This window comes from Salvelinus alpinus, chromosome 29 (genome assembly GCF_045679555.1).
Source record: "Salvelinus alpinus chromosome 29, SLU_Salpinus.1, whole genome shotgun sequence".
Lineage (NCBI taxonomy): Eukaryota > Metazoa > Chordata > Actinopteri > Salmoniformes > Salmonidae > Salvelinus > Salvelinus alpinus.
This window is the reverse complement of record NC_092114.1, coordinates 31,186,318-31,214,249: the sequence shown is the minus strand read 5'-3', so window position 1 is coordinate 31,214,249 and position 27,932 is coordinate 31,186,318. Positions and strand designations below refer to the sequence as shown.

The window sequence follows — 27,932 nt, the reverse complement described above, 5'->3', positions numbered from 1 at the left end:
TAAAAGGCCATTATCATTATTTTCACAATTTCACCGATTTATTCCAACCTCATAGTCTGAAAATATATATAAAACACATTGAAATATTTTTGGACTGCACTGGGCCTCTAAAGAAGGTGCTAATTAGGCCTAATTCATCCTATATTAGTGATTATGAGTATTAGCCCATTCATTACCCCCGTACATCTTGCAGGTCACAAATACATTTTATCAACAAATCTTGAAGACCTGTGTAAACAGCACACAGCGATTAGGACACAGTATAAATCCCGAAACACAATCCACATTCTCTCAGTTCCGCTATTGGACAAAACTGCGCCTGTACCATTTTGGGGGGCTGGTTGTTACTTGCTCATCATTATGACTTTTATTGGCCATGACTTCATATAATCAAAATAAAACATTATTTTAAACTGAATATATTTTATGTAAGGCAAAAAAGGTTAAAGATATCACATTTGTTAACGTTTAGAAAACCTGTTGGCATTGTGCGCCCCTTCTTTAAAAAATATTGGTACGGTCTTTTCAATTGCGCTGAGAGCGTACATTGAGGCACAAGAAGAACGGGAAACCTGATCCGTGTAACATGAAGTGGACCAATGTCGGTGGTAATTAATCGGTTTATTCTACTTTAAGAAAAGGAAACACCACACTACGGCATAATTTCATTTTTTCCCCGCGAAGAGGAGGATGGTGGCCGGGTAGTCACAACTTCGGACTCGCTGCTGTTCCTTGGCACGCGCACTGATCCAGTTGGTGAGGTGAGTGGTACTAGTAGCCCACTTGAGATGTAGAATGATAGCCTACATTGTTGTTATATTGTTGCACATCATAACCACCTGTATGGGATGTGAGCGGAATAGTTGTAGTCTGCAATGTCACACGTTTTTGTAAATCTAAATCCAATATAGGCTATGTAATAGTGCGTCAAAAGCAAGCGTTATGCTTTTTACCTAGAAATCAGACGTAGGCCATTTCAGAGCTACAATATCTTCCAAATGTATTATTTTCTTAATTGTCAAATATATGCGCAATAATATGACCGTTGGACACCTACAAGCGAGCCAGCTGTGGTATCTAACGTGGGCTTTCTATGGTAATACAAGCATTTAGAATGGAATGACTGAGAATGTGAAGGTAGGGTTAGGCCTTTCTTTAATGCTTCTTTATTACTTGACGACAGTGGCCTACTGATCTGTCACGTATAGATGAGCACGCGTAGTGCTGCCTTTAGGGCTGATGAAGCAAAGCTTTCAGCTCTGATCCAATGTGTAATAGCCCCAACACGCGGGCGTCCAAAGGGTACTACGGTACTGTGCCTAACTGACCATCATAATGCTGTATAATAACGGCAATTGTTGATATTCTCCAACAGAATTATACATATTTAGACCAAGTTGGTAGTTTTCATAAATGCTTTCTCCCTCAGCCCTCTAAACTGGTATTCACCTGCTTCTCCACGGTTCTCTGACAGGATTTTAGAGCGAAAAAACAGAGTGTAAAACATTTTGTGACATCTGTCTCCATGGGGGCCATGAGCAGTGATTTGTGCGCTGGGGACCCATAATTATTACAGTCTAGCCTGCCTCAGACCTGTCTTGTTTGTTTATCGTGTCAACCTTGGAGACACAAATGTCAAGATAGAAAACGCAGGAAAAGTTAGCCTGGGGCACCATGATGGCTTATTTGAGCAGCTCAGCTGAATCTGACAAGGCAAGCTGGATCAAAACTGTAATCTTACGAGGCCTGTATACGAACCTGCTCTGTCTGAAGCCATTTTCTTGAAATGAGATCAGATAGCAGTTTATTGAACTCTTCCTCTGCTGTGTGTGTCACAGGAGGATGACTTATAATAATGAATGGAATGGTCAATACCATTCCATTTATTCCCTTCCAGCCTTTACAAAGAGCCCGTCCTCTCCAATTAAGGTACCATCAGCCGTGTGTGTGCTTCTCTGAGTCTGTTTACATATCTGGAGTGCTTTCATCTATTTTGTGATGGATAGAAGAAAGAACAGATCTTAGGACTAGAAGGGACAATGACCCAGGACCCAGACCAATATCACAGTGCATGTGTAGTCTGCTGTCAGTTTGGTGTGTGGGTTAGTCAGACAATGACAGAGCTCCCATCTCCCCCATGGTGCCACTGCTTTTCAGACACAACTTCTCTCCTGTAGTGCAGGAAGTGAAATAACTAACAGTGACACTCCTTTTAGTTTTTTAGGCGTAATCCTTTCAACAACCACTATTTCACACCTGGCAAACAGTTTGACTACGTCCAGCTGGTCACCTGGAATAATATACATAGAATGAAAGATATGGACAGTAGGCTAAATACTTTGTGAAATGACAGACTGGCTCTGGCTGGTTCTTTATCAGTGAAGTGGCTGATTGACTGTGATACTTCATTAGTGACCTCTGACCAGTTACAGCACCACTCACTCACTCCTGTCAGGACTCACTCCAGGCTCAAGTGACATTTCAGATGCAAGATAAAGCATATTCTGTGTCTCCCAGGGAATGGAACAGAGGCTGTTATTGTAATCAGCGAAACCACTTAAACTCATCCTTCCTCTCTTTCTTTCTCCCTCTTCTTCCTCCTCCTCCATACCATCAGCCTTCTGCCCATCTGGCCCTCTTAAGACGTTTGGAGGTCTTCTTCCATTAAAGGCCCAATGCAGCCATTTTTTATATATCAAGTCATTTCTGGGTAACAATTTAGTACCTTACTGTAATAGATTTCCATTTAAAATGGGTAAAAATAGCTTTTTGGGCTACTTTCTCAAGCAATAATAATTTTGCTAGGACAGTCTGGGGGTGGTCTGAGTGGGGAGGGGAAAACTGAAATTGGTCTATTAACCAGTTTACCGCATGGTGATGTCACCATGGAAAGCCAAAACTCCCGCTAATGCAAACCTCCTGATTGTATTTTAATCAGGAAATAACACTGATCAAATGTTTTGATACTTTTTACAGTGTTAGTTTCATCCGCTGTTGTACAATATGACACAAAACAAAGGGGAAAAAACAGAAATTTGACTGCACTAGGTCTTTATCAGAGAGTGGTGAGTGTCTGTTATAAAAGAGACTGACTATGGGTTACTGCTGCTCCCTCTCACTCTGCCTAGGCCCTGGGTGGGTGGTCCTGTAGCGAGGGAGAGATAGTTTCAGCTAAGGTTCTCTCTATCGTTCTATACTCCATATTCTAACTGATCTCATTGCGGTGGTGGTCGGCTGGTTTTATAAAACAAGCTGATGTTTCCATCACTAAGTGAGCTGCTGTGTAATGTGATGGTGGCCAGCCGGGAAGATGCTTCATTGCCTTTTACTCGTGTGTGTAGAACGAGAGGGAGAAAGCTGTTGCTCTCAGTACCATTCTACCAACATGATCCCACTACTTCATACTCCTCCTGTTGTCTGACATGAGGTGGTTATGAAGACCAATAGTTTTTTATTTAACCAGGTAGGCCAGTTGACGACAAGTTCTCATTTACAACTGCGACCTGGCCAAGATAAAGCAAAGCGGTGCGACATAAACAACAACACAGAGTTACACATAGACAAATGTCATGACGTTGGCCTAGGGGTAGGTTTATGACAACAGTGAATAACACAACATAAAATAAATATAATAATCTATGTACAGTGTGTGCAAATGTAGACGAGAAGGGAGGTAGGCAATAAATAGGCCCTAGTGGTGAAAATAATTACAATTTAGCATTAATACTGGAGTGATAGATGATGATGTGCAAGTAGAGATACTGGGGTGCAAGAGGGTAAGTAATAATATGGGGATGAGGGTGTTCTATTTACAGATTGGCTGTGTACAGGTACGGTGATCGGTAAGCTGCTCTGACAGCTGATGCTTAAAGTTAGAGAGGGAGATATAAGACAGAGATTTTTGCAATTCGTTCCAGTCATTGGCAGCAGAGTGAATTCACTGCACTGTGGTGAACAGTTGCTGTAAGGAAGATGATCTGTAGGCCTATGAAGGGGTGGAGGGAATAGACAGACTTTGGGGTGTCCTTGTAACATGATGACATGTCGTTTGTCAGATGTCACTATGTAGTTCACCACAGTGCAGTGAATTCACTTCACATTGATGTGAGGCTTCAGCCTTGTCAGTTTGGTTGCTTGACCACTGTGTGTGTGTGTGTGTGTGTGTGTGTGAGTGAGTGAGAGCAGCGAAATAAATGCTAGTATTTTATTACTCCTCTGTATTGAGCAGGCCAGTGACCTAAGAATGGCAACCCAGTCAGTGATTGACTGAAGCTGAAGGTTGTTGACCTTTGCTGTGACCTATGGCAGGGTGGCTTTTCAGAAGGGATGTTTTCATTTTACCCATTGGTAAATGTCATTCAAGGTTCTCCAGAGGATCTGTGATTTCACTGAGAGTATAATAAATATATATAGATTACACACACCAGGACAAGCACAGCAGACACATATTTATCATCTATTTGATAGGTACACTGTAGAGGACAGAGCGATTATAGTAAGGGAGGAGTCCTCTGCCTCTCCGGAGAGGAGGATTAGTTGGCTGCTTTGCTCTTTGGGTTAGGCTGACCTTCACCCCCCCGTCCGCTCCCCAGCACAAGCATGAGTGTGTGTGTTTTCGTGCATGTGTGTGGCACTCCCCAACAGGCTCTGATGAGCACAGACAGCAGCTGCACAGACAGCAGCTGCACAGACAGCAGCTGCACAGACAGCAGCTGCACAGACAGCAGCTGCACACACAGCAGCTGCACACACAGCAGCTGCACACACAGCAGCTGCACACACAGCAGCTGCACACACAGCAGCTGCACACACAGCAGCTGCACACACAGCAGCTGCACACACAGCAGCTGTAACTCAATAGGCTTCCACTTACAGCAGGCAGCACAAACACACACACATTACTCCCTGCGTGGAATTCCAAATGAAGGGCCTCCAGTCTGACCTGTCTCTCTGAGATTGCTCAATCTCAATCCCCCTGCTGCAGCCGTCTCGTGTGTGTGCGTTTACTGTGTAGTTCAAACTTTATTGGCTACATGCGCCGAATACTGCAAGGGTAGACTTTACCGTGAAATGCTTACTTACAAGCCCTTAACCAACAGTGCAGTTCAAGAAGAAGAAAATATTTACCAAGTAGGCTAAAATAAAAAGTAACACAATAACGAGGCTATATACAGGGGGCACTGGTACCGAGTCAGTGTGCAGCGGTACATGCTAGTTGAGGTAATCTGTACATGTAGGTGGGGGCGAAGTGACTATGCATAGGTAACAAACCACGAGTAACAGCAGTGTACAAGACGGGGGGTGGGGGGGAGGTCAATGTAAATTGTCTGGTGGCGATTTTTATGAATTGTTCAGCAGTCTATTGGCTTGGGGGTAGAAGCTGTTGAGGAGCCTTTTGGTCCGAGACTTCGTGCTCTGGTACTGCTTGCCGTGTGGTAGCAGAGAAAACAGTCTAACTTGGGAGACAGGAGTCTCTGACAATTGTATGGGGTTTCCTTTGACACCGTCTATTATATAGGTCCTGGATGGCAGGAAGCTTGTTCCCAGTGATGTACTGGGCCATTCACACTACCCTCTGTAGCGCCTTACGGTCAGATGCCGAGCAGTTGCCATACCAGGCAGTGATGCAACCGGTCAGGATGCTCTCGATGGTGCAGCTGTAGAACCATTTGAGGATCTGCGGGCCCATGCCAAATCGTTTCAGTCTCCTGAGGGGAAAAATGTGTTGTCGTGCCCTCACGGCTGTCTTGGTATGTTTGGACCATGATAGTTTGTTGGTGATGTGGACACCAAGAAACTTGAAGCTCTCGACCCGCTCCACTACAGGCCCGTCGATGTTAATGGGGACCTGTCCTGCCCGCCTTTTCCTGTAGTCCACGATCAGCTCCTTTGTCTTGCTCACATTGAGGGAGAGGTTGTCCTGGCACCACACTGCCAGGCCTACCACTGTTGTGTCGTCAGCAAACTTAATGATGGTGTTTGAGTTGTGTTTGGCCACACAGTTGTGGGTGAGCAGGGAATACAGGAGGGGTCTAAGTACACACCCGTGAGGGGCCCCAGTTTTAAGGATCAACGTGGCAGATGTGTTGTTGCCTACTCTTACCGTTTTGGGACGGCCCGTCAGGAAGTCCAGGATCCAGTTGCAGAGGGAGGTGTTTAGTCCCAGAGTTCTTAGCTCAGTGATGATCTTCGTGGGCACTATGGTTTTGAACGCTGAGCTGTAGTCGATGAACAGCATTCTCACAAAGGTCTTCCTCTTGTCCAGGTTTAGAAAGGGCGGTGTGGAGTGCGATTGAGATTGCGTCATCTGTGGATCTGTTGTGGCGGTAAGCGAATTGGAGTGGGTCTAGGGTGTCCGGGAGGATGCTGTTGATGTGAGCCATGACCAGCCTTTCAATCCACTGCATGGCTACCGACGTGAGTGCCACGGGGCGTTAATCGTTTAGGCAGGTTACCTTCGCTTCCTTTGGCACAGGGACTATGGTGGTCTGTTTGAAACATGTAGGTATTACAGACTCAGTCAGGGAGAGGTTGAAAATGGCAGTGATGACACTTGACAGCATGCTTTGAGTACACGTTCTGGTAATCCATCTGGACCAGTGGCTTTGTGAATGTTGACCTGTTTAAAGGTTCACATCGGCTACCGAGAGCGTTATCACACAGTCATCCAGAACAGCTGGTGCATGCTTTTATTTCGTTTTTTTTTTATCTCACCTTTATTTAACCAGGTAGGCTAGTTGAGAACAAGTTCTCATTTACAACTGCGACCTGGCCAAGACAAAGCAAAGCAGTGTGACAAAAACAACAGAGTTACACATGGGATAAACAACTGACAGTCAATAACACAATAGAAAAATCTGTATACAGTGTGTGCAAATGAAGTAAGGAGGTAAGGCAATAAATAGGCCAATAGTGGCAAAGTAATTACAATTTAGCAATTTAAACTGGAGTGATATGTGCAGATGAGGATGTGCACGTAGAAGTACTGGTGTGCAAAAGAGCAGAAAAACAAATATGGGAGTGAGGTAGGTAGTTGGTTGGATGGGCTATTTACAGATGGGCTGTGTACAGCTGCAGCAATAGGTAAGCTGCTCTGACAGCTGATGCTTAAAGTTATTGAGGGAGATATAAGACTCCAACTTTAGTAATTTTTGCAATTCGTTCCAGTCATTGGCAGCAGAGAACTGGAAGGAAAGGCGGCCAAAGTAGGTGTTGGCTTTGGGGATGACCAGTGAAATATACCTGCTGGAGCGCGTGCTACAGGTGGGTGTTGCTATGGTGACCAGTGAGCTGAGATAAGGCAGAGCTTAACCTAGCGAAGACTTATAGATGACCTGGAGCCAGTGGGTTTGGCGACGAATTTGAAGCGAGGACCGGCCAACGAGAGCATACAAGTCGCAGTGGTGGGTAGTATATGGGGCTTTGGTGACCAAACGGATGGCACTGTGATAGACTGCATCCAATTTGCTGAGTAGAGTGTTGGAGGCTATTTTGTCAAGGATCGGTAGGATAGTCAGTTTTACGAGGGTATGTTTGGCAGCATGAGTGAAAGAAGCTTTGTTGTGAAATAGGAAGCCGATTCTAGATTTAATTTTGGATTGGAGATGTGTGAGTCTGGAAGGAGAGTTTATGGTCATGCTTCAGTTTTGCTTGCCTCGAGGCGAGCATAAAAGGCATTTAGCTCATCTGGCAGGCACTGGGCAGCTCGCGTCTGGGTTTCCCTTTGTAGTCTAATAGTTTTCGAGCCCTGCCACATCCAACGAGCGTCAGAGCCGGTGTAGTAGGATTCAATCTTAATCCTGTATTGACGCTTTGCTTGTTTGATGGTTCGTCTAAGGGCATAGCGGGATTTCTTATAAGCGTCCGGATTAGTCTCCCGCTCCTTGAAAGCGGCAGCTTTAGCTCGATGCGGATGTTGCTTGTAATCCATGGCTTCTGGTTGGGATATGTACGTACAGTCACTGTGGGAACGACGTCATCGATGCACTTATTGATGAAGCAGATGATTGAGGTGGTGTATTCCTCAATGCCATTGGATGAATCCCGGAACATATTCCAGTCTGTGCTTGCAAAACAGTCCTTTAGTGTAGCATTCCTGCTTTAGTTTTTGCTTGTAAGCAGGAATCGGGAGGATAGAATTATGGTCAGATTTGCCAAATGGAGGGCGAGGGAGAGCTTTGTATGCATCTCTCTGTGTGTGTGTGTGGAGTAAAGGTGGTCTATTTTTTTTTTTTACCTGGTTGCACATGTGACATGCTGGTAAAAATTTGGTAAAACTGATTTAAGTTTGCCTGCATTAAAGTCCCCGGCCACTAGGAGCGCCGCTTCTGGGTGAGCATTTTCTTCTTTGCTTATGGCCTTATAGAGTTGGTTGAGAGCGGTCTTAGTGCCAGCTTCGCTTGGTGGTGGTAAATAGACGGCTACGAAACTCTCTTGGTAGGACGTGTGGTCGACAGCTTTTCATAAGGTACTCTACCTCAGGTGAGCAATACCTTGAGGCTTCTTTAATATTAAACATTGTGCACCAGCTGTTATTGAGAAATAGACACACACCCCCACCCCTCGTCTTACCAGAGGTAGCGTCTCTGTTCTACCGGTGCATGGAAAATCCTGCCAGCTCTATATTGTCTGTTTCTTCGTTCAGCCACGTCTCTGTGAAACATAAGATGTTACAGTTTTTAATGTCCCGATGGTAGGATAATCTTAATAGTTGGTCATTTATTTTATTTTCTAACGATTGCATGTTAGCAAGGAGAAAGGAAGGCATTGGGAGTTTACTCGCTCGCCTCAGGATTCTCAGAAGGATCCCCGATCTGCATCCTTTTTCCGGTGTCTTTTCTTCACGCAAAGGCGTGGATCTGGGCCTGTTCCAGTGAAAGCGGGATATCCTTCTCGTCGATCTCATTAAAGGTAAAAGTTTCTTCCAGTCCATGGTGAGTAATCGCTTTTCTGATGTCCAGAAGTTATTTTCGGTCATGAGACGGTAGCAGCAACATTATGTTCCACAATAAGTAAAAGAATAAGCTACACAAAACGCAAAAAAATTGCACAATTGGTTGGGAGAATGTAAAACGTCAGCCATCTTCTTCAGAGCCATCTTGATTTCCGTCAGGATGAGGCTTTTTTTCAGTAAGTACTAAGCCATCATCCAAAGATCAATAGGACTAGTCCTTATATAATTCTGAATCTTAAGACAAGACCATGCCTATCAAATGGCACGCTATTCCTAATGTAGTCCACTACTTTTGACTAGGGCCCATATGGCTCTGATCAAAGGTAGTGCACAATATAGGGAGTAATGTGCCATTTGGGACCTAGGATAATGTATAATGATGGAGAATCGAGTGTTGATCTCATTAGATCATTTGTAACCTGTTCTCTAACTCTCCTAAACAGTTTGTCCGTCAGACATTGTTTATGTTGACTAGGCAGCAATAATATATTCTGAAGAGCTCATTTCATAGATTGCCTAAGGTAGGGTCTGTAAAGTTGGTCTCAGGCACAATGATGGGTTCAATTGGTACTATTAATTAGGCTTTTATTAATAAGGGCTCGCAATGAGTGACCTGAAGATCCCTCTTGAATCTCTGACAAAAACAAAACGACATTATAGTCGATGTAAGAGGGTGAGTGAGGTGATATTGGTGTGTGTGTCTACAGTGTAGTTATACCATCAGGATGAGAGGAGAGGTGTGTGTGTGTGTTCTGCTCTTTTGTCTCTGCCAGTGTCCATCTGCCAGCCAAGCGCTGTTGTCAGACACTGCCTGCGGGCCATGTCTCTCTGTGCATGTGTGTGTGCGTGGCCCTGTCCAGCAGGTGAGAGAAGCACATGCAGGCCAGATAGAGAGAAGAGATGTGACCCACAGCACAGCGCTGTTTACATGTCTGTTTAGACGAGGGACGGGGGAATGTGGCGAGAGGGGACAGCCTTGTCTTGTACACACTCTTGCAAGAGGCTGTGGGCTAAAATATTGATGTGTGATGGTTGGTTGTTGCTACTGGCACAGGCTGCCCACCTACTGTTGTCACATGTTGGGGACACCGACTCTCCAAGTCTCCTCTTCTCTCTGTCATCTCTTCTCCAAGTCTCAGATTCAGCTCACTGTCGCAATTGTCGTTGTTGACCCCCTTTTTACTCCATAAAGTTCTCAGGGTGGCATTTTCCTCTCACAATCATACACGCTATGAGTAAATGCACCATAATGTTTTAAATAAACAGAGCTGATACTGCAGCTCGCAATTGCATTAAGTGTAATATGAGTTTTGTCTCTGTCATCTCCACTAACCGTTAGCGCAATAGTTTAACTATCTCATTAGGCTTGAGCCATGTCAACCTTTATCAAATCGCTCAATGAAACGCAGCTAAAGTATTTGAAAGAAAACAAATAGTATAGGCCCCATGTTATGGAGCGGGGCCAGACTGGCTCTAAAGCCCTCTGGAAATATGCTAATGAGTCTGAATGACCATGGATGCAGCGTTGTGATTGACCCTCTAGAAAGGAGCACAATGGATCTCTTGTTTGGTGATCACGAGGCACTCTGCTCCCACACACACACACTCTTTCTGCTTCATTTGTCATGTTTTTGACAGTTTGTTTTTATGGGTTAGAACACACTTTGAACCCCAGAGTTAATCATTGTTAATCATTGTTAACTTCTGACGTCTCTAAGAAGAAAGACTTTATGGTTTGATGATAAGGGCCTTTTGAACCTGATCACCAGTGTTCACAAGGAAGGAAATATAATGCTACATGGGATGATTGACAGATAACAACCAAGATATGGCATCTGGTCTGTCCCGGGCGAAAAATACATCTTTATCTAGTTGTTATGTCTTTTCAACCAGGACTAGGTTACAACCTGACAATTAGTTATGACATTTTATTACCAATTTTGATTTCTGGATATTGTGGGATAAAGAACAGGAGTAGCAGATTGATTCTCTCGCTCCAAACAACTTGTTCTTATAGTGGACACTTCAGTGTAGCACCTTTTCTGAGGGCACACTTGTTAAACTTGTCGCTAGAGGTGGCTCATCAAGGTGGGTGGTAGCCTGAGGCACAAACGGGTAGCTAGAAGAACAGTCACATTCAGCCTTTAAGATCTCCTGTGAGAGAGAGCCACCAAATGCAAGTCTCCTCTGATTTGTCTTCGTCTAAGAACTTAGCTTGTGGAACATGAGAGAAGCGAGTGTAAAGGTTCTGGGGATCAGTGACGAGCGAGATGTCTATTGGGACGTGTGAGTCTGGGGCCGTGTGATTGAGCTGTCTCACTGGATCGGTCTACCTCTCTTTCGCCATCTTCTCTTCCTCTACTCTCCTCCTCATGGCTTTCTCTTCCTTTCCTCTCTTTCTCTCTGTGAATGCACTGAAAGATGCAATATTGATTGGGCTTCACCCAACAGACTGTAAAGATAATTCCCCATGAATCCCCTGAAACAAAGGACAACCAGTGAGTGTAAACAGAGTATGTAAAGAATATCTCTATCCCTCTCTCTCTCATTATCACTCTTTCATTGTCTCTCTCTCCTTTTGCGCTCCTTCACTTGCTCACTCTCACCCCCCCCTGTTTCTGCAGGGTTTCACCTTCCATCCTATGGAGAGGCTGATTGCAATGCTGCTGTTACCATGGCAGCCAGTGGAACACATTAAGCTTTATAATAACACACAGAGCGGAGAAAGGGAAGAAAATAATCAAGAGCATGAGGAGGAAACTATAAATAGAGAGAGCAGTAATCCCTAGCATCATTTATTAAACCGTAACTTCAGATGGCTGTGTTGGCTTTGTAACACATAATTTCCCTTGCAGCTAGTACAGTATACACACTGTCCCTTCCCAGAGTCCCCTATCAAGTCAGTCAGTTTTGACAACGAGGGCTGATTCCAGTAATGTAGGATAGCTACTGCGGTGTTTGTGACCTCATTCAGCTATTCTGAGCTCCACTCTCATATTTTAAGGATGAATAATGACACACGCCCAGTCATCTAGGGACAGTCAGACTGAGATGTGGCCCGCGGGTGATTTTGTATTTTTATTGTTTATTATTGGATCAGAAATGTATGAAATCCAAAAACTGGATGTGAAGATCCTGGGTTGGCATGGTTACATGTGGTCTGCAGTTGTGAGGTCAGTTGGATGTACTGCCAAATTCTCTAAAATGTCGTTTTAACACATGAATGGCAGGGATATTAAAGCATGTAGAAAGTGAAGTACTAGGAACCATTTTGTCCTTGTGGTGATTTTACAGAACTGTTAGATAGCGATCATGTTTCAAAATAAAGAATATAGAGAAGAAGGCAGACGATTGTTTTTTTTTGTTAGTTTAAATGAGAACTTGTTCTCAACTGGCCTACCTGGTTAAATTAATAAAGGTGTAATAAAATAAATAGCGTTGTTTGTAACTTATTTTTTAACTTATTTTGTACATAATGTTGCCGCTACCATCTCTTATGACCGAAAATAACTTCTAGACATCAGGACTCCGATTACTCACCAAAGACTAGCAGAATCCTTTTTTCCTTTCACGACTCTGACGAGCCCGACGCAAGGGTATAGTGCTTCCTCGGGAACAAGCCCCTATCCCCGTGATCTGCGCGGAGAAAGAGGAGCCGAAGGGCGGGCTGCCTTCTGAGAATTAGTGATCCAGTGATGGAATAAACAGACTTCCCTCCATTCTGCTAGCAAACGTGCAATCTTTGGAGAATAAAATCGACGAGTTAAGCGGAAGATTAAACTACCAACGGGCCATTAAAAACTGAAATCAAATTCAAATCAAATGTATTCATATAGCCCTTCTTACTTCAGCTGATATCTCAAAGTGCTGTACAGAAACCCAGCCTAAAACCCCAAGCAGCAAGCAATGCAGGTGTAGAAGCACGGTGGCTCGGAAAAACTCCCTAGAAAGGCCAAAACCTAGGAAGAAACCTAGAGAGGAACCAGGCTATGATAGGTGGCCAGTCCTCTTCTGGCTGTGCCGGGTGGAGATTATAACATGCCCAAGATGTTCAAATGTTCATAAATGACCAGCATGGTCAAATAATAATAATCACAGTAGTTGTCTAGGGTGCAGCAAGTCAGCACCTCAGGAGTAAATGTCAGTTGGCTTTTCATAGCCGATCATTAAGAGTATCTCTACCGCTCCTGCTGTTGAAAACAGCAGGTCTGGGACAGGTAGCACACCCGGTGAACAGGTCAGGGTTCCATAGCCGCAGGCAGAACAGTTGAAACTGGAGCAGCAGCACGGCCAGGTGGACTGGGGACAGCAAGGAGTCATCATGCCAGGTAGTTCTGAGGCATGGTCCTAGGGCTCAGGTCCTCCGAGAGAGAATTAGAGAGAGCATACTTAAATTCACACAGGACATCGGATAAGACAGGAGAAGTACTCCAGATATAACAAACTGACCCTAGCCCCCCGACACACAAACTACTGCAGCATAAATACTGGAGGCTGAGACAGGAGGGGTCAGGAGACACTGTGGACCCATCCGATAATACCCCCGGAACATCTTATGCTTCACGACGTTGTGGCTGAACGACGACAATATCAACATACATACAGGTGGCTGGTTATACGATGTACCGGCAGGATAGAACAGCGGCGTCTGGTAAGATAAGGGGCGGCGGACAATGTATTTTTGTAAACAAGAGCTGGTGCACAATATCTAAGGAAGTCTCGAGCTATTACTATCCTGAGGTAGAGTATCTCATGATAAGCTGTAGACCACACTAGCTGTTAACTCCAGCCTCTGACTGTGGTGGTATGTAAAGACAGCATTTGAATGAGCTGTATTCCGCCAGAAGAAAACGCCCACCCAGAGGCGGCGCTCCTAGTAACCGGGGACTTTAATACAGGGAAACTTAAATCTGTTTTACCAAATTTATTTCATCATGTTAAATGTGCAACCAGAGGGAAAATAACTTTGGACCACCTAGACTCCACACACAGAGATGAATACAAAGCTCTCCATCGCCCTCCATTTAGCATATCTGACCATAATTGCATCCTCCTGATTCCTGCTTACAAGCTAAAATTAAAGCAGGAAGCACCAGTGACTAGATCAATAAAGTGGTCAGATGAGGTAGATGCTAAGCTACAGGACTGTTTTCCTAGCACAGACTGGAATATGTTCCAGGATTCCTCCGATGGCATTGAGGAGTACACCCCATCAGTCATTGGCTTCATCAATAAATGCATCGATGACGTCGTCCCCACAGTGACCGTACGTACATACCCCCAACCAGAAGCCATGGATTACAGGCAGCATCCGCACTGAGCTAAAGGGTAGAGCTGCCGCTTTCAAGGAGCGGGACTTTAACCCGGAAGCTTTAGAAGTCCTGCTATGCCCTCCGACGAACCATCAAACAGGCAAAGCGTCAATACAGGACTAAGATCGGATTGTACTACACCGGCTCTTACGCTCGTCGGATGTGGCAGGGCTTGCAAACTATTACAGACTATGAAGGGAAGCACAGCCAAGAGCTGCCCAGTGACACAAGCCTACCAGACGAGCTAAACTACTTCTATGCTCGTTTTGAGGCAAATAACACTGAAACATGCATGAGAGCACCAACTGTTCCGAAAGACTGATCACGCTCTCCGCAGCCGACCTTTTAAACAGGTCAACATTTACAGGGCAAGACGGATTACAAGGACATGTACTGCAAGCATGCGCTGACCAACTGACAAGTGTCTTCACTGACATTTTCAACCTCTCCCTGTCTGAGTCTGTAATACCAACATGTTTTAAGCAGACCACCGTAGTGCCTGTGCCCAAGAACACAAAGGTAACAGGTTGTGTCATGCCCTCTTCACAACTGTCTTGGTGTATTTGGACCATGGTAGTTTCTTGGTGATGTGGACACCAAGGAACTTGAATCTCTCAACCTGCTCCACTACAGCCCCGTAGATGAGAATGGGGGTGTGCTCATCCTCTTATGTCCCCTCAGGAGACTGAAAAGATTTGGCATGGGTCCTCATCCTCAAACGGTTCTACAGCTGCACCATCGAGAGCATCCTGACTGGTTGCAACACTGCCTGGTATGGCAAATGCTCTGCCTCCGACCGCAAGGCACTACAGAAGGTAGTGCGTACGGCCCAGTACATCGCTGGGGCCAAGCTTTCTGACATTCAGGACCTCTATACCAGGCGGTGTCAGAGGAAGGCCCCAAAAATTGTCCGACTCCAGCCATCCTAGTCAGACTGTTCTCTCTGCTACCGCACGACAAGCGGTACCGGAGCGCCAAGTCTAGGTCCAAGAGGCTTCTAAATAGCTTCTACCCCCAAGCCATAAGACTCCTGAACATCTAGTCAAATGGCTACCCAGACTATTTGCATTGCCCCCCTCTCCCCCTATTTACACCACTGCTACTCTCTATTGTCATATATGCATAGTCACTTTAACACTACCTGCATGTACAGTTGAAGTCGGAAGTTTACCTACACCTTAGCCAAATACATATAAACTCAGTTTTTCACAATTCATGACATTTAATCCTTGTAAAAATCCCTGTCTTAGGTCAGTTAGGATCACCACTTTATTTTAAGAATGTGAAATGTCAGAATAATAGTAGTGATTAATTTCAGATTTGATTTCTTTCATCACATTCCCAGTGGGTCAGAAGTTTACATACACTCACTTAGTATTTGGTAGCATTGCTTTTAATTGTTTAACTTGGGTCAAATGTTTCGGGTAGCCTTCCACGAGCTTCCCACAATAAGTTGGGTGAATTTTGGCCCATTCCTCCTGACAGAGCTGCTGTAACTGAATCAGGTTTGTAGGCCTCCTTGCTTGCACACGCTTTTTCAGTTCTGCCCAGACATGTTCTATGGGATTTAAGTCAGGGCTTTGTGATGGCCACTCCAATACTTTGACTTTTTAAGCCATTTTTCCACAACTTTGGAAGTATGCTTGGGGTCATTGTCCATTTGGAAGACCCATTTGCGACCAAGCTTTAAATTCCTGACTGACGTCTTGAGATGTTGCTTCAACATATCCACATAATTTTAATGCCTCTTGATGCCATCGATTTTTTTTTTTAAAGTGCACCAGGCCCTCCTGCAGCAAAGCACCCCGACAGCATGATGCTGCCACCCCCGTGCTTCACGGTTGGGATTGTGTTCTTCGGCTTGCAAGCCTCCCCCCTTTTTCCTCGAAACATAACGATGGTCATTATGGCCAAACAGTTCAATTTTTGTTTCATCAGACCAGAGGACATTTCTCCAGAGAGTACGATCTTTGTCCCCATGTGCAGTTGCAAACCGTAGTCTGGCTTTTTTTATGGCGTTTTTGGAGCAGTGGCTTCTTCCTTGCAGAGCGGCCTTTCAGGTTATGTCGATATAGGACTCATTTTACTGTGGATATAGATACTTTTGTACCTGTTTCCTCCAGCCTCTTCACAAGGTCCTTTGCTGTTGTTCTGGGATTGATTTGCACTTTTCGCACAAGTACGCTCATTTCTAGGAGACAGAACGCATCTCATTCCTGAGCGGTATGACGGCTTCGTTGTTCCATGGTGTTTATACTTGCGTACTATTGTTTGTACTGATTAATGTGGTACCTTCAGGCGTTTGGAAATTGCTCCCAAGGATGAACCAGACTTGTGGAGGTCTACAATAATTGTTCTGAGGTCTTTAGATTTTCCCATGATGTCAAGCAAAGAGGCACTGAGTTTGAAGGTAGGCCTTGAAATACATCCACAGGTACACCTCCAATTGACTCAAATGATGTCAATTAGCCTAACAGAAGCTTCTATAGCCATGACATCATTTTCTGATATTTTCCAAGCTGTTTAAAGGCACAGTCAACTTAGTGTATGTACACTTCTGACCCACTGGAATTGTAATACAGTGAAATAATCTGTCAATAAACAGTTGTTGGAAAAATGTGGAGTGGTTGAAAAACAAGTTTTAATGACTCCAACCTTAGTGTATGTAAACTTCTGACTTCAACTGTACTTACTACCTCAACTAACCGGTGCCCCCACACATTGACTCCTTATCGGTACCCCCTGTATATTGTCTCGCTATTATTATTTTACTCTGATCTTTAATTACTTTTATCTCTTATTCTTATCCTTTTTTTAACTACATTCTTGGTTAGGAGCTCGTAAGTAAGCATTTCACTGAGGTCTACTACACCTGTTGTATTCGGCACGTGACTAATGACATTTGATTTGACATGCAGTTAGTTAAAGGCCCTGTGAGTAATTGGCACCATTTTATTATCACTTACTTTTAAATGTAGTGTATCCAGGTTTTTGGATCTACATTAAGGGAAGTGAGCCCCACTAACTCCATGTCAGAAGCCTATTGAGCTCTCTATGCTTAGCAGTGTTGTAACAACCCTTGCCCTCTGACGATTTGAATGAAGAGGTCTTTTATCAAATCACATTTTATTTGTCACATACACATTTAGCAGATGTTATTGCGGGTTTTGCAAAATGCTTGTATATTACCTGGCTTTAGTATTGTCTTCTACACAGTACACCCCACAGATATTGTCTGACGAAACAATCCTATTTATTATATACAGTGGGGAGATCAAGTATTTGATACACTGCCGATTTTGCAGGTTTTCCTACTTACAAAGCATGTAGAGGTCTAATTTTTATCATAGGTACACTTCAACTGTGAGAGACGGAATCTAAAACAAAAATCCAGAAAATCACATTGTATGATTAAGTAATTAATTAGCATTTTATTGCATGACATAAGTATTTGATACATCAGAAAAGCAGAACTTAATATTTGGTACAGAAACCTTTGTTTGCAATTACAGAGATCATACGTTTCCTGTAGTTCTTGACCAGGTTTGCACACACTGCAGCAGGGATTTTGGCCCACTCCTCCATACAGACCTTCTCCAGATCCTTCAGGTTTCGGGGCTGTCGCTGGGCAATACGGACTTTCAGCTCCCTCCAAAGATTTTCTATTGGGTTCAGGTCTGGAGACTGGCTAGGCCACTCCAGGACCTTGAGATGCTTCTTACGGAGCCACTACTTAGTTGCCCTGGCTGTGTGTTTCGGGTCGTTGTCATGCTGGAAGACCCAGCCACGACCCATCTTCAATGCTCTTACTGAGGGAAGGAGGTTGTTGGCCAAGATCTCGCGATACATGGCCCCATCCATCCTCCCCTCAATACGGTGCAGTCGTCCTGTCCCCTTTGCAGAAAAGCATCCCCAAAGAATGATGTTTCCACCTCCATGCTTCACGGTTGGGATGGTGTTCTTGGGGTTGTACTCATCCTTCTTCTTCCTCCAAACACAGCGAGTGGAGTTTAGACCAAAAAGCTCTATTTTTGTCTCATCAGACCACATGACCTTCTCCCATTCCTCCTCTGGATCATCCAGATGGTCATTGGCAAACTTCAGACGGGCCTGGACATGCGCTGGCTTGAGCAGGGGGACCTTGCGTGTGCTGCAGGATTTTAATCCATGACGGCGTAGTGTATTACTAATGGTTTTCTGTGAGGCTGTGGTCCCAGCTCTCTTCAGGTCATTGACCAGGTCCTGCCGTGTAGTTCTGGGCTGATCCCTCACCTTCCTCATGATCATTGATGCCCCACGAGGTGAGATCTTGCATGGAGCCCCAGACCGAGGGTGATTGACCATCATCTTGAACTTCTTCCATTTTCTAATAATTGCGCCAACAGTTGTTGCCTTCTCACCAAGCTGCTTGCCTATTGTCCTGTAGCCCATCCCAGCCTTGTGCAGGTCTACAATTTTATCCCTGATGTCCTTACACAGCTCTCTGGTCTTGGCCATTGTGGAGAGGTTGGAGTCTGTTTGATTGAGTGTGTGGACAGGTGTCTTTTATACAGGTAACGAGTTCAAACAGGTGCAGTTAATACAGGTAATGAGTGGAGAACAGGAGGGCTTCTTAAAGAAAAATTAAAATTAATTACTTAAAAATCATACAATGTGATTTTCTGGATTCTTGTTTTAGATTCCGTCTCTCACAGTTGAAGTGTACCTATGATAAGAATTACAGACCTCTACATGCTTTGTAAGTAGGAAAACCTGCAAAATCATCAGTGTCTCAAATACTTGTTCTCCCCACTGTAGGTCACCATTTCTATACAAAATGATCCCTCCCAACCAAGACCTAGTGGGGTCATTATTCTAAGCCTCCACTGCAGATGCTGTGCATTATTCAGGTTTGGTTCAGAAGTGTTCCATTGCTAGACTAGATATGTGTTTATTTATTTTTATACAGCGACGTATAGATCAAAACATAATATATTCCTTTTCAACTGTCATTGATTGCTGTGGATTGTGGTATTACACACATCTGAAGCAGCCAACCCTGGATAACACACACATATCTGGAGCGCAGTAGACCTGTTTCCTGTCTGTCAGCCAGCCCTGGATAACACACACATATCTGGAGCGCAGTAGACCTGTTTCCTGTCTGTCAGCCAGCCCTGGATAACACACACATATCTGGAGCGCAGTAGACCTGTTTCCTGTCTGTCAGCCAGCCCTGGATAACACATACTGTACTTTTCTGGAAACCATCAGACTTGTTTGGAGTGCATCTGTTTGTCAGCCTTCCACATTGCATGATGGTCCTGCTTGGCCCTGATTAGTCCTGTTGTCTCCTGCCTGCTTGTAATGTGTCTTATGATTTCAGCAGGCAGACTGAGACAGGCCTCTCCTGTAATGTATGTAGCCATGAAGGCAGCTGTAAAACTGCCTATGCTAATTGCAGCTTGTCTTCTCTGCTTCTGGAGGCTGGAAGGGCCACACAAAGAGAAGCTCTGACATGTGAAGGCCTGAGAGGGGAAGAGGAAGAAACTGTCCTCCTGCCTCCCTGGACGCCTACACACACACTTAACGGGCTGGAGACAGAGGGCAGAGCTTAGCACACACACAGCCACACATTCATATCCACTCCCTACTGTCTCTGTAGGGGGTGCCAATTGAAGAGCCTGGGAATGTGATGTGTTATAGTACCCTACTGAAGGGCCTGGGGTGAGATGTCTAGTATCCTATTGAATGTAAAGCCATTTCAGTTGGAGGAAAAACTCAAATTTGATTTTTTTTATCGTTATTTTCACTATGAAATAGGCCAGGGTCAAAACAGAGAAATGGAGGCTGGAGGGAGAGTTTCTATATGAGATTGTGGAGCGAGACAAGGACAGGGTGAGTGGGAGTGATTTACAAGTGAGGGAGAGAGAAAGGGAGAGGGTAAGCAGTGTGAAGTGAGAGCGATAACAACTGTTGACAAAGGGCCGTCTTGTGCATGCACACATTTCCTTACCCATGTCAGAACACTCAACTGCTGTGTCATTATGTTGACATGGCATGAGGACTTACCAATCCTCCCACCTTATGCCAGTGTTTACCTGACACCAGTCAACATGTGACCGGCGAGGAGGTGTGTTTGGGTGTGTGATTGCATGAAAGGGTTGTGTGATACCAGGACACAGTGATTATGATGACGTCATATTGAAACTAGGCCACGACAAACCAGTGATGGATAGGAGGAGGAACCATTAGGTTCACGCTAGTGCTCAGGGCTAACAGATGGCCAACCTGTGGCCCCTGTCCTTTAATGTGTGTGTGTGTGTTGCCCCTCAATATGGTTGTGGAGACAGGGATTGTACTGAAGAAGACTGGGTTATTTCAAGAGAACTGAATACTGAGAAAGAGAAGAGGGAATGGTTCATTTGCTTGCCAGAGGTGGTTTTTCACCCGTTGCCATAGAAACAGCAGCTCAATGTGTGTGAGTGTATTTGTGTAGAAATGCATGTGCACATTGTGCATTTTTTTTTTTTTCCTATCCCTGTGTGTGTCAGTTGGGCTCAATTCAGAATTGAATTCTTGACTTTTTTCTAATTTCATTTTGAAGTAGTAAACAGGATACAGAATTGCAATTCAAATTTAAAGGAAATTCAATTGAATTCAGTGAAATTAAAATAAAATGCCTCTGATTTCTACACTGCTCAAAAAAATAAAGGGAACACTTAAACAACACAATGTAACTCCAAGTCAATCACACTTCTGTGAAATCAAACTGTCCACTTAGGAAGCAACACTGATTGACAATAAATTTCACATGCTGTTGTGCAAATGGAATAGACAAAAGGTGGAAATTATAGGCAATTAGCAAGACACCCCCAATAAAGGAGTGATTCTGCTAGGTTGGTGACCACCTACGACCACTTCTCACGTCTCCTGATGTACTTGCCTGGCTCATGTTTTGCGCCTCCATGCTTTTGACACTACGCTGGCGGTGCTCTGCAAACCTTCTAGTCGCAGCTAGCATTGATGTGCCATCCTGGATGTGCTACACTACCCGAGCCACATATGTGGGCTGCAGGCTCAGTCGCATGCTACCACTCCAGTGATGGCACCATCAGCATGCGAGCTGTGGCCAAGAAGGTTTGCTGTGTCTGTCAGCGTAGTGTCCAGAGCAGTGGTCTATGGTCGCTACCAGGAGACAGGCCAGTACATCATTGGAGACGTCTGGAGGATGGCCTGTAGGTTCCACCGGTTGTCAATTCCATTTACCCAGCAGCATGTGACCGCTACCGTCCGCCAGTGTTGCTGCCTAAGTGAGGCAGTCTGACTGCACAGAAGCCCTGCAAAATGACCTCCAGTTACATTGTGCCACTAAAGTGTTCCCTTTATTTTTTTGAGCAGTGTATATTAGTTGTTGTCTATACAAACAGTTTATTAGGTACAACCATCTAGAACCGGGTCTGACCCCCCCCCCCCCCCTTTGCCTCCAGAACAGCTTGAATTCTTCGGAGCATGGAAAGGTTGCTCAATTGGTATCAAGGGACCTAATGTGTTCCAGGAAAACATCCCCACACCTTTACGCGACCAGCCTGTACCATTAACACCATTTAGGATTGGGCCATGGACTGCTTACGCCAAATCCTGACTCTGCCATCAGCATGACGCAACAGGAACCGGAATTCATCAGACCAGGATGTCTTTCCACTCCTCAATTGTCCAGTGTTGGTGATTGAATGCCCACTGGAGACGCTTCTTCTTGTTTTTAGCTGAATGGAACCAGGTGTGGTGGTCTGCTGCAATAGCCTATCTGTGTCAAGGACTGATGAGTTGTGCATTCCAGAGGCCGTTCTGCACCCCACTGTTGTACTGCGTTGTTGTTTGCCTGTGAGCTTGCATGATTTTTGCCATTCTCCTTCGACCTCTCATCAACGAGCTGTGTTCGCCCACAGGACTGAGGCTGACAGGATGTTATTTTGTTTGTCGCACCATTCTTTGTAACCCCTAGACACTGTCATGCATAAAAAGCCCAGGAGGCCAGACGTTTCTGACATAATGGAACCGGCGCGCCTGGCACAGATGATCATACCATGCTCAAATTCGCTTAGGTCACTTGTATTGCCCATTCTAACGTTCAATAGAACAGCAACTGAATGACTGCTTTGTATTGCAAGCCAAGGCCACGTGACTCATGTGCCCTTAGGAGCTAACCATTTTTGTGAACGGGTCGTGTACCTTTTTTATTTGTTTTATTTCACCTTTATTTAACCAGGTAGGCAAGTTGAGAACAAGTTCTCATTTACAATTGCGACCTGGCCAAGATAAAGCAAAGCAGTTCGACACATACAACCACACAGAGTTACACATGGAGTAAAACAAACATACAGTAGAAAAATAAGTCTATATACAATATGAGCAAATGAGGTGAGATAAGGGAGGTAAAGGTCATGGTGGCGAAGTAAATACAATATAGCAAGTAAAACACTGGAATGGTAGATTTGCAGTGAAAGAATGTGCAAAGTAGAAATAGAAATAATCAGGTGCAAAGGAGCAAAATAAATTAATAAATACAATAAGTGTACATCTTGAACATAAATAAAATATATATACAGTGGGGAGAACAAGTATTTGATACACTGCCGATTTTGCAGGTTTTCCTACTTACAAAGCATGTAGAGGTCTGTCATTTTTATCATAGTTACACTTCAACTGTGAGAGACGGAATCTAAAACAAAAATCCAGAAAAACATATTGTATGATTTTTAAGTAATTAATTTGCATTTTATTGCATGACATAAGTATTTGATCACCTACCAACCAGTAAGAATTCCGGCTCTCACAGACCTGTTAGTTTTTCTTTAAGAAGCCCTCCTGTTCTCCACTCATTATCTGTATTAACTGCACCTGTTTGAACTCGTTACCTGTATAAAAGACACCTGTCCACACACTCTATCAAACAGACTCCAACCTCTCCACAATGGCCAAGACCAGAGAGCTGTGTAAGGACATCAGGGATAAAATTGTAGACCTGCACAAGGCTGGGATGGGCTACAAGACAATAGGCAAGCAGCTTGGTGAGAAGGCAACAACTGTTGGCGCAATTATTAGAAAATGGAAGAAGTTCAAGATGACGGTCAATCACCCTCGGTCTGGGGCTCCATGCAAGATCTCACCTCGTGGGGCATCAATGATCATGAGGAAGGTGAGGGATCAGCCCAGAACTACACGGCAGGACCTGGTCAATAACCTGAAGAGAGATGGGACCACAGTCTCAAAGAAAACCATTAGTAACACACTACGCCGTCATGGATTAAAATCCTGCAGCGCACGCAAGGTCCCCCTGCTCAAGCCAGCGCATGTCCAGGCCCGTCTGAAGTTAGCCAATGACCATCTGGATGATCCAGAGGAGGAATGGGAGAAGGTCATGTGGTCTGATGAGACAAAAATAGAGCTTTTTGGTCAAAACTCCACTCGCAGTGTTTGGAGGAAGAAGAAGGATGAGTACAACACCAAGAACACCATCCCAACCGTGAAGCATGGAGGCGGAAACATCATTCTTTGGGGATGCTTTTCTGCAAAGGGGACAGGACGACTGCACCGTATTGAGGGGAGGATGGATGGGGCCATGTATCGCGAGATCTTGGCCAACAACCTCCTTCCCTCAGTAAGAGCATTGAAGATGGGTTGTGGCTGGGTCTTCCAGCATGACAACGACCCAAAACACACTAAGGAGTGGCTCCGTAAGAAGCATCTCAAGGTCCTGGAGTGGCCTAGCCAGTCTCCAGACCTGAACCCAATAGAAAATCTTTGGAGGGAGCTAAAAGTCCGTATTGCCCAGCGACAGCCACGAAACCTGAAGGATCTGGAGAAGGTCTGTATGGAGGAGTGGGCCAAAATCCCTGCTGCAGTGTGTGCAAACCTGGTCAAGAACTACAGGAAACGTAAGATCTCTGTAATTGCAAACAAAGGTTTCTGTACCAAATATTAAGCTCTGCTTTTCTGATGTATCAAATACTTATGTCATGCAATAATATGCAAATTAATTACTTAAAAATCATACAATGTGATTTTCTGGATTTTTGTTTTAGATTCTGTCTCTCACAGTTGAAGTGTACCTATGATAAAAATTACAGACCTCTACATGCTTTGTAAGTAGGAAAATCGGCAAAATCGGCAGTGTATCAAATACTTGTTCTCCCCACTGTATATATATAACTAGGAAAGTCAGTTAAGAACAAATTCTTATTTTCAATCACAGCCTAGGAATAGTGGGTTAATTCTTATGGCTGCATCCCGCTACCGGGATCGATATGACAGCAACCAGAGAAAGTGCAGGGCGCCAAATTCAAACAACAGAAATCTCATAATTAAAATTCCTCAAACATACATGTGTCTTATATCATTTTAAAGGTATTCTTGTTGTTAATCCCAACAAAGTGTCCGATTTCAAATATGCTTTTCAGCGAAAGCACTACAAACGATTATGTTAGGTCACCATCAAACCACAATAAGCACAGCCATTTTTCCAGCGAAAGATAGCAGTCAGAAAAAGCAGAAATAGAGAAAATTAATCACTAACCTTTGATTATCTTCATCAGATGACACTCATAGGACTTCATGTTACACAATACATACATGCATGTTTTGTTTGATGAAGTTCATATTTATAACAAAAAATATATAATTGGCGCGTTACATTCACTAGTTCCAAAAACATCAAGTGATTTTGCATAGCCACATCGTTTCAACAGAAATACTCATCATAAATGTAGATGATGATAATACAAGTTATACACATGGAATTATAGATATACCTCTCCTTAATGCAACCGCTGTGTCAGATTTCAACAACAAAAAATTACGGAAAAAGCAAATCATGCAATAATCTGAGACGGAGCTCAGAACAATAGCCAAATTAGCCGCCATGTTGGGGTCAACAGAAACCAGAAAATACATGATAAATGTTTCCTTTGATGAACTTCATCAGAATGCAGTCCTAGGAATCCCAGGTCCACAATAAATGCTTGATTTGTTCGATAATGTCCGTTATTTATGTCCAATTAGCTACTTTGGTTAGCGCCTTTGGTAAACAATTCCAAAGTCACAAAGCGCCTCCACTATAATGTGACAATGTCCAAAAGTTCCGTAACAGTCAGTAGAAACATGTCAAACGATGTACTGAATAAATCTTTAGAATGTTGTTAACATCTTGAATAACGTTCCAACCGGAGAATTAGATTGACTTCAGAAGAGCAGTGGAACGGACGTCATCCTCATGTGAAGGCGCATGGTGAATGCGTGATCAGCTCGTGGCAGTGATTACTAATTCCTGTCTCCTTCGGCCCCCCTTCACATTAGAGTCATCAGACAAAGTACTGTTGACATCTAGTGGAAGCCGTAGGAAGTGAAAACTCATCCATATCTCGCTGTAATTTCATTGAGAACTTGGTTGAAAATCTGCCACCTCAGAAACAATTCAAACAGGAAGTGGAACTTCTCAGGTTTTTGCCTGCCATATGAGTTCTGTTATACTCACAGACATAATTCAAACAGTTTTAGAAACTTCAGAGTGTTTTCTATCCAATGAATAATAATATGCATATATTAGCAACTTGGACTGATAAGCAGGCCTCTGTGCACCTTTCATCCAAGCTACTCAATACTGCCCCTGCAGCCATAAGAAGTTAACTGCCTTGTTCAGGGGCAGAATGACAGATTTTTACCTTGCAGCTCGGGGATTCGATCTTGTAACCTTTCGGTTACTAGTCCAACACTCTAACCACTAGGCTACCTGCCGACCCGTATATATTGTGTGTATATAAATGGGGTGTGTATATATTGTATATACATGTACATGCATAAACAATAGATTTTCAGGACAAACTCTTACAATTAATGATCATGGAAAACAAAACCTGTATGCAATTATTCAAAGTTATTATATTTCATTAATTACCTAGATTTTGTTCAATGGGGGGAATACTACATTCCCCAGAATGCATTAGTTTAACTCAAGTTGACCCTGAGGCCTTAAGAAATAAGCTAAACAAATGAAATGGTTGAAAATATAATGGTATAGTCTAAGCACTAAAGTTAAGAGTATATTAACAGTTTCCAGAGAAAAGGGATATATTCTTTGGTATCTGGAAGTGTGATCTGTCAGATTCAATTAAACTTATGTTCTATGACTGAGTGTAACTTATTTGAATTGCACTGAATTAAATGAATTCAAATTATACGTCCTGTGGTGTGGCCAATTTAGAATTTCAACTCATGAGTTGAGTGGAAATCAATTCAGAATTGAGCCCAACCCTGGTATTTAGCTGCGTGCACCCCCACAATAGCGTGAGACCGGGGATGAATTCTACCTGTCACTTATGTAGCTTAGAGAATGCAAAACAAAATCCCCAACTACAGCGGTCACCATGAGAGCAGGCAGCCAGCCAGTATGTACAAAGAGGAGAAAGCTATTGTTTCCAGCCATGTCCCAGATTAAACTGACATACGGATGACGTCCATCTGAGCTGCATGATGTCTGATGAAAACAGCCCTGTGCTAGCTGAGGTGGAACATTAGAAGATAAATGTCCTATGAGATGTGTTACCTGTTTTTTTGAGGGGGAGGGACAAAAATTGAGATGCTTGAGCGGTGCAAAAAAACAAATGAGAAATCTGAGGTCTTCACAATATTACAAGGACTCCCTCCAGTGGTTAAAAACGGCACTAGAAAATAGTTCATTCCGAAGAGTAGATATTTTTGGTGTGACTATATTATTTCTTTACCCTCTTTCTCTCTCTCTCCCTTCATTCCCCCTCTCCCAGGCAGCAGTAGCAGGGTTCTGATCCTGTGGAGATGACGGAGGTGGTAGAGCCCAAGCTGGACTTTGCATCCTCGGGTCGCTCGGGGAGAAGGAATGCCCTACCTGACATCCTGGGTTCACCGGCTGGGGTCAACCCCACTGACCTGCAACTCAAATTGTCCGAGCTCCACCTCACAGGTGGGTTAGCTTAACCTGTTTTTGTGTTCTGTGTCTCTCTCAGTCTCTGTGTCTAATTTAGTAGATGTAGGCCTAAAACTAAATTATTTGCCCAGGGTTCCAGGTTTTGTTCACAAAATAGGATTTTAACCCCATGGGTCTTTCCTGGTGAAATTAGGTGAAAAATGCTAACTAACTGCAGTCCTGTGGGTTTGTCTCTCTGTCTAGATGGTCTGGGAGAAGCCCAGTCTCCCACGGCAGAGGAGGCCCCACCCCCTCCAGAGAGCTCTGAGAGGAATGAGGGATCATAAGGCTGCCTGGTGTGGGGGGGCCATAACTAGCCCCGATGTTTACTTCCTGTGAAGCTAATGAGAACTGGAGAAGAGGGATGGATGGGTAGAACGATACAGAAGGACCGATGAAGGAGAGTGATGGGCCTGTTTTGAACAGCAGCTGAGCTGCAGAGAGAAGGATGATGCTAGGATGGACAGGGAATGGTCTCTATCACCCAATCTGAAAAGACTCTTAAGAAAAGCGTTGGTGTGTGTGTGGGTGGAAAGATCACTTCTACTCCAACACACTGCCATGAGAAACAAAGGATGTATGCTGATTATATACTGTTGTACACTACACATTTTTATGATTCAATCAAGACTCAAAACATTCAGCAATGGAGAAGTCGCAAGTGAAAAAATAAAAAATGTACAATATCCTA

General features: G+C 44.1%; 1 protein-coding gene across 1 annotated transcript; it reads left to right on the top strand.

The window, feature by feature from the left end:
- The first annotated feature begins 292 nt into the window (after positions 1–292).
- On the top strand, positions 293–27,932 carry LOC139558432 (cAMP-dependent protein kinase inhibitor alpha-like). The gene is made up of 3 exons (XM_071373558.1): positions 293–761; positions 27,063–27,238; positions 27,446–27,932. Exons 2-3 carry the CDS (start codon positions 27,094–27,096, stop codon positions 27,526–27,528), a joined length of 228 nt encoding a protein of 75 aa, XP_071229659.1. The 5' UTR covers positions 293–761; positions 27,063–27,093; the 3' UTR covers positions 27,529–27,932.

Excerpts from the sequence above, each read along its gene's own strand:
- LOC139558432 (XM_071373558.1), top strand. The coding sequence starts at position 27,094 with ATGACGGAGGTGGTAGAGCCCAAGCTGGACTTTGCATCCTCGGGTCGC. Across the intron at positions 27,239-27,445 it reads GTCCGAGCTCCACCTCACAG|ATGGTCTGGGAGAAGCCCAG; the intron begins GTGGGTTAGCTT and ends CTCTCTGTCTAG.